Source organism: Oncorhynchus gorbuscha, linkage group LG08 (assembly GCF_021184085.1).
Source record: "Oncorhynchus gorbuscha isolate QuinsamMale2020 ecotype Even-year linkage group LG08, OgorEven_v1.0, whole genome shotgun sequence".
In the NCBI taxonomy this organism is placed as follows: domain Eukaryota; kingdom Metazoa; phylum Chordata; class Actinopteri; order Salmoniformes; family Salmonidae; genus Oncorhynchus; species Oncorhynchus gorbuscha.
In genome coordinates, this window is record NC_060180.1 from 23,354,737 (window position 1) to 23,365,400 (window position 10,664).

Here is a 10,664-nt window from a genome sequence, read left to right on the forward strand (position 1 = left end):
ACAAAAATTGACATGTTGATCCAAGTTTTTCGTTGAGATGCAAACACATCTCAAGTTGGGAGTCAGGCCTTACATTTCAAACATGCATTTATTTTGTGTATCTCTCTCTCTCTCTCCCTTGCTCTTTGTTTCTCTCAGGAGCATGGCCACTGTGCGGACTTTCACCCCAGTGGTGCTGTTGTGGCCATCGGTACTCACTCAGGGAAGTAAGTTCAGCTGGACCCCATCTCTAACTCTGAAGGACATTAGTGTCTCATCTGTCCCACCTCTCCTCCTGTACGGGGGAAAGTCCATTCTTACGAATCCTCTTGTGTTGTTCTCCCCCTCCCCCCCTGCGTGTCCCAGGTGGTACGCTCTGGATGCAGAGACCAGAGACCTGGTGGCCATTCACACAGACGGCAACGAGCAGCTGTCAGTCATGCGCTTCTCCGTAGGTGGGTGGAGCTGGTCCTGCACACAGTCACGTGTTGAAGGAAGCGCTGTCCCTTCAACACACGCCTGCGGAGGATAATAGAACGCGGGTGGATCATTTACCCACAATCCTGTTCTCACTCCCTCCTCAGATGGCACCCTGCTGGCAGTGGGATCACATGACAACTTCATTTACCTCCACACCGTGGCGGAGAAAGGCCGCAAGTACACCAGATGTGGGAAGTGCATTGTGAGTACAGCACCATTTGTGTGTGTGTGTGTGTGTGTGTGTGTGTGTGTGTGTGTGTGTGTGTGTGTGTGTGTGTGTGTGTGTGTGTGTGTGTGTGTGTGTGTGTGTGTGTGTGTGTGTGTGTGCCTATATGCATGTGGGAAGAGAGCGATCAGTACTCTGCGCTGTGACCCCAGCAGGGTGGAGGTAGCGGTGTACAGAGAGTGATCAGTACGCTGGGCTGTGACCCCAGCAGGGTGGAGGTAGCGGTGTACAGAGAGTGATCAGTACGCTGGGCTGTGACCCCAGCAGGGTAGAGGTAGCGGTGTACAGAGAGTGATCAGTACGCTGGGCTGTGACCCCAGCAGGGTAGAGGTAGCGGTGTACAGAGAGTGATCAGTACGCTGGGCTGTGACCCCAGCAGGGTAGAGGTAGCGGTGTACAGAGAGTGATCAGTACGCTGGGCTGTGACCCCAGCAGGGTGGAGGTAGCGGTGTACAGAGAGTGATCAGTACTCTGGGCTGTGACCCCAGCAGGGTAGAGGTAGCGGTGTACAGAGAGTGATCAGTACGCTGGGCTGTGACCCCAGCAGGGTAGAGGTAGCGGTGTACAGAGAGTGATCAGTACGCTGGGCTGTGACCCCAGCAGGGTAGAGGTAGCGGTGTACAGAGAGTGATCAGTACGCTGGGCTGTGACCCCAGCAGGGTAGAGGTAGCGGTGTACAGAGAGTGATCAGTACGCTGGGCTGTGACCCCAGCAGGGTAGAGGTAGCGGTGTACAGAGAGTGATCAGTACGCTGGGCTGTGACCCCAGCAGGGTAGAGGTAGCGGTGTACAGAGAGTGATCAGTACGCTGGGCTGTGACCCCAGCAGGGTAGAGGTAGCGGTGTACAGAGAGTGATCAGTACGCTGGGCTGTGACCCCAGCAGGGTAGAGGTAGCGGTGTACAGAGAGTGATCAGTACGCTGGGCTGTGACCCCAGCAGGGTAGAGGTAGCAGTGTACAGAGAGTGATCAGTACGCTGGGCTGTGACCCCAGCAGGGTAGAGGTAGCAGTGTACAGAGAGTGATCAGTACGCTGGGCTGTGACTCCAGCAGGCCATCTCTGCAGCGGTCTGGAGACCCACAGGGCCAGTGTGAATCACTCCACTGTTAAAAACACTGTCGTTTTACACCTCCTCTGGCCTCCGCTTGGCTGCTGCTCGGTCTGCGATCTCTCTGTTTCTCTTTCACTGTTGTCTCTCACCCTCTCTCTTTCTCTGTATGTAGTGTCTCTCACTCGTGGCTCCCGCCTCTCTGACTCGCTTTCTCCCCCCGCTTCACTCTTCTACTTCTCTTTCATGTCCCTCTCATTCATGTAGTCCCCCCCCCCAGGACCATGGTGCTCAGGTTGTGGTCACGGTCATTGCTTCTGGTGCTTGACCACTATGGTCTTGGTACCCTATTGTGGAACGAAACGTTACCAATGTTAACCCCCAGGCAACTTACCGTACATAGCCTGGCAGCCACAGCAGAGCACGCGGGTTGGGTAGTTTAATAACAGAGCAGAGATCCGAATCACAGCAGTTACGTTTGAGATTTTTGAAAAACAAGCTTGGGGTTGCATGAGAGAGTATTAAAGCCAGATTCTCAATTGGTACGGTTCAAAGGCTCAGGGCTCCAGAGGGAATAAAGACATTGTGGGAAGGTTGGTTTGAGGTTTTATTGGCGTTGGCAGAGGACTGGGCCCCTGTCTGTAACCACAGCTTCACAGCAAAGCAGAGAGACACGCTGATATACAGTACAAGTATATAACGATGCAGTTAGTTGCATGGATTTCTAGGGACACATGCAAATATGTATACAAGTCCTCTTGTTCAGATAAGGAAGTGCCTCGGATTGTGTGTATAATTAGGGAGATGCATAAAGACAGAAATACATAATTTTCTGTGTGTGTGTTTCGTTCAGTATGGGATTCAGATTTGTATGCGTTTTGTGTGAGAAAGTGAGCTCAGCAGCTGTGGAGTGACTAGCCTTAACTTGGCAGGATGTCAGAGACGTGTGTGTGTGTGTGTGTGTGTGTGTGTGTGTGTGTGTGTGTGTGTGTGTGTGTGTGTGTGTGTGTGTGTGTGTGTGTGTGTGTGTGTGTGTGTGTGTGTGTGTGTGTGTGTGTGTGTGTGTGTGTGTGTGTGTGTGTGTGTGATATGATTGCATGGGTCTGTGTGTTGGATGGAAGCCTGCAGACCTGAAGGAAATCAAACAATGTGCCAAGATAGGCAAACAGAGATTCCCTCCCTGAGTCTGAGTGTGGGGGGAGGACAGACACACACAGTGTCTCCTCCAATGGGCTGTGGTGGAAGACTGGAGCTCGCTCCCAGGATAGTGCACTTAACCACTGCGTGGGCTAGTTTTAATAAAGGCAACAATCTCCTCTGAAACGATTAGCCAAACCAAGCTAGCCCTTCGCTGTACATGCTGTGCCTGTCTCTAGCTCTGTGAATGTAACCGTGAACTGTTTCACCTCTCCTCCTAAATCACCTACCCAGCCTTCTGACTCTGTGTGGTTTTAACAGGGACATTCCAGCTACATCACACATCTTGACTGGTCCCCCGACAACAAGTTCATCATGTCCAACTCAGGAGACTACGAGATCCTCTACTGTGCGTAAACACACCTTCGAATGAGTCTCATGCCGTTAGTAAGGCCGCAGCAGCAGCTTCATTGATGGAGATTGGGGCTAAAATACTGATCCACGTGGGGATGTTTAGCAATCAGACAAATGTATTTTTTTTCACACAAGCTTTTTCTTGAACAACCTACTGCTCTGGTGAAGTGTTCCCCTTAAGCTAAGCCCCGGTTCTCTCCTCTTTGCAGGGGACATTCCAAACGGCTGCAAGTACATCCGTAACCGCTCTGAGTGTAAGGACATCGACTGGACCACCTATACCTGTGTGCTGGGCTACCATGTCTTCGGTCAGTATCGACTTGGGCAATAGGGATATGGCGGGAATGCTTTGGCTCTGTTTGTGGCTGTGTTATGCCGGATCTGTGTAGACGGTGTGTTTTTATGCTCACTGCTGTGGGTGTATAAAGCCTCTGTGGGTGTGGGACCTGCTACTGAACAGAAAGTGCGGTCTGGGACTCGTTCCTACACACTCTTGACTTTCTGCCTTCTGTTTTCTTTTTCTTCCTCCTCCCTCATTCATCCTGTCTTCCTCTGCTCTCTTTCTCAATTTTTAAAAAGCTTTTTTTTTTTTTACATTCGTATCACGCAACTTTGTAACGGCGCCTGACAGCCAACGCATGTCCTTCCCATTTGAACTCTGCTACCCGAATTGACCCTGCTCTGTTTCCCTACTGGTTTTGTCCCACTGCAGTACGGCGTGTCGTGGTATCTGCAGTGTTTCCCCACATCCTTCTCCGTCTCCATCTTTATTGGTCTCCCTCCCTCTTTCTTTGTTCTCCCTCTGTCCATCTCTTTCTAACGCTCCCCCGCCCCGTTCTTCTCTCACTGTCTCGGGAGGGACAGACCCAGGAAAACATCGAGCCCCCGACTCCACATATTTTAGTTCTTTAGGGGGCTGGAAAAATAGTTCTCTCTCTCTCTCTCTCTCTCTCTCGACTTTCAGATTCCTCAGTTCTCAGCCAGTAGATTGTCCCTCGCTTAGGCTGGAACTGCTCACACCCAGGAGAGTAGAGATTGCATATGTGCGTGAAGTGATCCCTCTTTATTTCTATGTGCCTGTATCTCCCTGTGAGAGAGAGAGAAGGTAAGATATGGAGTGTGTACTGTGCACGTTAGCGTGGATGAAGGCCTCTATGGTGTTGGTCTGCCCCCTGGTGGTAGGCTTTGTGACACGGCTTCACGTACTCGAACATAGGACACGAAGTCAAATCAAATTGGTTGTGGACACTTATTCTGCAGATGATGTCGCGGGTGTTGTGAAGTGTTTATTTTCTTCCGACAGTGTGATAATAAAAGTTAAACCTAACAATACAAAACAATACACGCTAATCCCCCAAAATGTAAGAAAGGAAATAAGAAATATACTGACATCAGAATGAGCCATGTCAAAGTCCTGAAGTATAAATGTATATGATGGTGTGTGTATAGACAGTGGGGACAGTACATGAATAGAACATCTGTGTACAGCAGTAGTTATATAGGGTAACACTGGACTAGAATACAGTATCTACATATAAAGTGGGTAAAACAGTATGTAAACACTATCAAAGTGGCCCGCGTTCAATGACTATGTGCATATGGCAACAGTCTCTAAGGTGCAGGGTAGAGTACCGGTTGATAGCTGGCTAGTAACAGAGGCTAAAGTTCAGGGCAGGTTCCACTGCTATGATAGCGGGGCAAAACAACCAGTGTGTGTGTGTGTGTGTGTCTTCCAGGAGTGTGGCCTGAGGGTTCCGATGGTACAGACATCAACGCTCTGATCAGGTCCCACAACAGGAAGGTGATCGCTCTGGCTGATGACTTCTGCAAAGTGCACCTCTTCCAGTACCCCTGCGCCAGACCCAAGGTAAGCCTGGCCCCTAAGCACTCGAGTCCCCGTACTGCTCAACAGTACTGTCCCGGTATACATCTGTGGAGGCTGCTGAGGGGAGGACGGCTCATAATAATGGCTGGAACAGAGCGAATGGCATCAAATCATGGAAACCATGTGTTTGATATCATTTATTCCATTCCACTCCGGCCATTACGACAAGCCCGTTCTCCCCAATTAAGGTGCCACCAACCTCCTGTGGTAAACATACTGTATGTAGTATAGCCTACTGTAATATTGGCTTCAAATCCTAATATATCTCCTTCCTCCGCAGGCACCTAGCCACAAATACAGCGCCCACAGCAGTCACGTGACCAATGTGACCTTCATGCACAACGACAGTCACCTGGTGTCCACGGGCGGGAAGGATACCAGTGTCATGCAGTGGCGTCTGGTGGAGAAGACCCCCTCATCTGTCCCCAGTGACTCCTCCCTCTCTCTAGGGGAGGGGCTCCTACATAACTCCATCCTCCGTGCTGCCATCCCAGCGGTGCCTCTGACGCCCACCCCCACCGAGCCGGCCGCGCCGCCAACCACAACCCCTGCCCCGCCCACCGTCCTCGACCTGACCTCTGACCCCACAGCGGCGCACTGCGGGGGAGTGGCTCTTGTCACACCTCCCCCCACGCCAACCTCCCCCACGACCAACGGACGGCAGGAGAGCTCCCCGGAAACCCCTCCCCCCGCCGAGCTAACCCCGCCCCCCTCTGACAGCACGCTGAGCCTCAAGGACAGCCTGGAACCCAGCGACGACACGGCCACGCCTAGCGACGAGGGCCGCCCTTTCACCCCACCCTCGTGAAGAGCCTCAGTTGTGATGCAGCCCAGCGCTCCTCTCTCCTGCTCAGCACCCCCCCCTGGAGGTGCCTCGATGTCGCTGCGTCTCTCGGGCGGATTCCATCTCTGTTCAGGTCTCTTTTTGTTTTCAGTTTTAGTTTTGTCTTTGTGCTCTACTTTTTGATGTCTGCGTTATTCGGAGACGTGTGGCGGATGTACGTGAGACAAGGCAGTGATGTTAGTGGCTTATGTTGTTTTTTAAAGATGATCACCCGACGTTGTGAGAGCGTGAGGAGAGAATGTTGTGGTTGTTCGGGTTCATACGGTTAAGTCGTGTCTGCTAATGCTCACTCCTCAGTCCAGCCCTTATTCAATATTGATCACGTGTCTAGGCTATGTTGCCATAGAAACGTATATACTCATCTGATCCTTACTCGATAATGCAACAACCTGCAATAACACACCATAGCATAATTTGCGACCACACACGACCAGTAACACGCCATCACATACAGCTGATGACAACATACTCCATCACTCCGGGCTTTCAAACAGGTGTGTGTGTGTGTGTGTGTGTGTGGGGGGGGTGGGGGTTAAGGTTAAGGTTAGAATTAGTGTCAGGGTTAGAATTAGGTTTAGGGTTAGCAGTTAGGTTTAGGGTTAAGGTAAGGGTACAGGTTAGGGGTTAAGGAAAATTGGATTTTGAATGGGACTTAATTGTATGTCCCCACAAGGTTAGCTGCGCGCGTGTGTGTGTGTGTGTGTGTGCGTGTGTGTGTGTGTGTGTGGGCTGACATGCATGCAGACTGCCTTTCCATGGCAATAAGCTGTTCTCTCTACCAGAGTCCCTGCAGGGAACTCATCCATCCAGCCTCGTTGTAACGGCCAGAAAGGTTCATAATGAGCCATAGGATATCCTGAACCACCAGCGACCAGTACCCAGCAGACTCTCACCTGCTCGCCCTACAATAACATGCTACCATTTTCTCTGTTTATTTCCCTTTTGGATGTATACCTTTTCAAATGTTATTCTGGGGACTGTTCCTTCTCTGCTGGAATGGACTGAGATGTTTTTAAGAAGAAAAAAAAAGAATATAAACAAAGAGTCTTAAGTGTCTGCGAGCCGCCGTTTTATACATGTTTGTCATTCTGGCTCACCCCCCCCCCCCCCCTTTCTGCAGAAATCAGGACTAGATCACTCTCACGGGAATACACAGCCAGCAGAGGGAGGCAGAGAGCTCCCTCTGTCTTCTACACAGCCCCTCTGTCTTCTACACAGCCCCCTCTGTCTTCTACACAGCCCCCTCTGTCTTCTACACAGCCCCCTCTGTCTCCTACACAGCCCCCTCTGTCTCCTACACAGCCCCCTCTGTCTCCTACACAGCCCCCTCTGTCTCCTACACAGCCCCCTCTGTCTCCTACACAGCCCCCTCTGTCTCCTACACAGCCCCCTCTGTCTCCTGCACAGCCCCCTCTGTCTCCTGCACAGCCCCCTCTGTCTCCTGCACAGCCCCCTCTGTCTCCTACACAGCCCCCTCTGTCTCCCTTCAGTGGGAATGTGCTGGTACATTTAGAGAGAGAGCGAGACTCTTCTGTTTACCGGCTGGAAGTAGAGGATAGAGAATTGAGAGATTGCCTTTTAATTGTCCATCTGTGACTAGGGAGAGAAAGTGGAGGCTTTCTATAGCAAGGAAGGTTGAAGGACGATAGCAGGGATACTCATGACTAAGGCATATGTGGCAATGCACAGTAAAGACTTTGATCGTATGTATAGTCATTTTCCAGGGTTGTCATTATCAGAAGGACGAGAGAGGACTGTGTAAAAAGGTATGTGGTGTAGAAAGGTGTAGTTGTAGTGAACACGGGACTGTGGAGGTAAAAGGGCCTGTCGGTGATAGTGTCCTAAGGTCGGTAATGTGGCATTGACAGGGTTGTAGTGGTAGAGGTAGAGACATTATCAATCATAGTGAAAGTGCACGAGGGCATGGTTGTGTTAATGTTATACTGATGTTATTCTAGCGTTGGCCTCAGAAATGTAGCCTTCCAGCTGGCCCACAAAGAACCTCTTTCTCTTTTTATATTAGGAGCGTTTTCAGATTTGTTTTGTTCTTGCAAATCAACTGGGTTTTTCCCCTTCTTGGGAATGCTTTACTATAGGTAGACTTTCTCTGTAGTTTGTCCTGTCATTTTATTTCCCCCTCCTGTGGTTCTGTAGTTGTAGTGAACATGGGATTTCCGTCCCAGAATGCTGAGTGGACGGAACGTGAACACACTTTTTGAACCCCGTACAATGTCAGGCGTCAATCTATAGGGGGGGGGGGGGGGGGGGGGGGGCATGTGGTCTTGCTAGATCTTCCCCCTCCCATACTCAATCATTTTGTACTTTCAGTTGTGGCTACTTTATGTATATAATGGTATGCCTGTGTGTATATATCTGGTCTCTTCATCTTGAGATATAGATAGACCCTCTGGACCATTTCGTCATTGCTTCCTTTTACCACTAGGGGGCACACTCCTCCAGCTCATCCACGTACAATACCGTGTGAAATAATGTCTGTCCGCAGAATGTGCTCTTCTTACCATGACACGTTGTTACGGTGGGGGACAGTGGACCGGCTTTCTGTCACTTTTGATTTTACAGCGTTTTCATGGCCAATCACCTCGCCCATCTAGACTTGGTTGGTGGTCTGCCAATCGGAGGCCTACAGCCGTTATGTACTGAGTGTTGCTTTGACGAATGGCCACTTTGAGAGGGGGGTTCGGGGGTGGGGGTTTGGTAGGTTTTGCCTGTGTTGGTTAAAGGGAGGCAAAATGTTTTTTTAAGATAGGGCGGATTAGTACGGTGTGGAGGATTTGGACACCAGGGCATCCCGTGTACTGGGCCCTGACAAGGATCTAAGGATTTTGAGAGGTAGAGGGACATTATTTCTATTCAACCATGTTTTTTTAGGGGACGTTTTTCTGAAGGGCTTGTATAGAATCATGTTTTTATTAGTTCGATGGCTAGTATCCAAAACTCACAAAGGAAAAAGGGAAGGGGAGAAGTGAGTTGAAAACACAAAGCTCCTTGACTGGTCTGAAACCTCAGCCTTGTGAATGAATGTCTACGTGTCCCGAGGCGGGGATGGGGATGGGGGAGGTCGGGAGATGGGTACGCTGGAGTTGTCTCACCAACACTCCTTGAACAACACAGCGGTGGCACCGTGGTTGGAATGGGGAGGGCATAAAGGAGTGTGGGGAGGGGGGGAGGCACAGACATGTACAACCTTTTGTGATGTTCAAAATAAACATGGTTATGACCATATGCACGATGACGGGGATACTGATGAAATGTTGAAATGATTTGATGGTGATGAGATACTGTATGAATGACAACAACAAAAAACATGTTTCACACGATCTGTCTCTAGAAAAATTACAAATAAAAAAAAATGCAAATAAACATTTTAAAACAGAGAGAAGCTTTTATGTTTGAGTATTTCCACTGATCTATGTGTTGATCTTGGTCTGAATGTTTTGTGGTATGAAAGGGTTCGCTTCAATACATCATTTCAGTTTACATTGAGTCACTGTTGTGTTTTCAGGAACAGTGAGTTGTCGTCGGAGCGTGACAAAGTCAACCTTTTAATCCTTCCTCAAACATCTCTATGTCCCCGAAACAGGCTCAGGGACATAGATGTTTGAGGAAGGATTCAATGTGGACTTTGTCACGCTCCGACGACAACTCACTGATCCTGAAAACACAACTGTGACGAGATTGTTTTGTGTCAATCTGAATCCTCTGATACCTGACCTGCTGAGTGTGTATGTGGGCATGCGTCCATGTGTATGTCTGTATAGTGGATGGTCTTCCCTAGTCAATTCTGGACCTTTCAGTCTCTAGTTGTGTCTGTTAAGTGGACAGTTCTCTGGCTGTGGTATTAGACTGTGGATAAACAGAGGTCTCTGTGGTATTAGACACTGTGAGTAAACAGTGGACAGAGGTCTCTGTGGTATTAGACACTGTGAGTAAACAGTGGACAGAGGTCTCTGTGGTATTAGACATTGTGAGTAAACAGTGGACAGAGGTCTCTGTGGTATTAGACATTGTGAGTAAACAGTGGACAGAGGTCTCTGTGGTATTAGACATTGTGAGTAAACAGTGGACAGAGGTCTCTGTGGTATTAGACATTGTGAGTAAACAGTCTGTGGTATTAGACAGAGTAAACAGCAGAGGTCTCTGTGGTATTAGACATTGTGAGTAAACAGTGGACAGAGGTCTCTGTGGTATTAGACACTGTGAGTAAACAGTGGACAGAGGTCTCTGTGGTATTAGACATTGTGAGTAAACAGTGGACAGAGGTCTCTGTGGTATTAGACACTGTGAGTAAACAGTGGACAGAGGTCTCTGTGGTATTAGACACTGTGAGTAAACAGTGGACAGAGGCCTCTGTGGTATTAGACACTGTGAGTAAACAGTGGACAGAGGTCTCTGTGGTATTAGACATTGTGAGTAAACAGTGGACAGAGGTCTCTGTGGTATTAGACACTGTGAGTAAACAGTGGACAGAGGTCTCTGTGGTATTAGACACTGTGAGTAAACAGTGGACAGAGGTCTCTGTGGTATTAGACATTGTGAGTAAACAGTGGACAGAGGTCTCTGTGGTATTAGACATTGTGAGTAAACAGTGGACAGAGGTCTCTGTGGTATTAGACATTGTGAGTAAACAGTGG

The 10,664-nt window shown here is 49.4% G+C and overlaps 1 protein-coding gene across 3 annotated transcripts in view; it reads left to right on the forward strand.

Annotated features, from left to right (window-relative positions):
- The window catches only part of LOC124041366 (echinoderm microtubule-associated protein-like 4), a 121,804-nt gene extending 115,252 nt beyond the window's left edge, over positions 1 to 6,552 (forward strand). For all 3 annotated transcript variants that reach the window (XM_046358879.1, XM_046358878.1, XM_046358880.1), the window contains 7 exons: positions 139 to 206; positions 346 to 434; positions 564 to 661; positions 3,191 to 3,278; positions 3,493 to 3,591; positions 5,020 to 5,150; positions 5,449 to 6,552. In XM_046358879.1, the coding sequence (XP_046214835.1) occupies positions 139 to 206; positions 346 to 434; positions 564 to 661; positions 3,191 to 3,278; positions 3,493 to 3,591; positions 5,020 to 5,150; positions 5,449 to 5,976 (1,101 nt within the window). In that variant the 3' untranslated portion in view covers positions 5,977 to 6,552. The remainder of the gene's footprint in view (positions 1 to 138; positions 207 to 345; positions 435 to 563; positions 662 to 3,190; positions 3,279 to 3,492; positions 3,592 to 5,019; positions 5,151 to 5,448) is intronic.
- Positions 6,553 to 10,664: the final 4,112 nt, after the last annotated feature.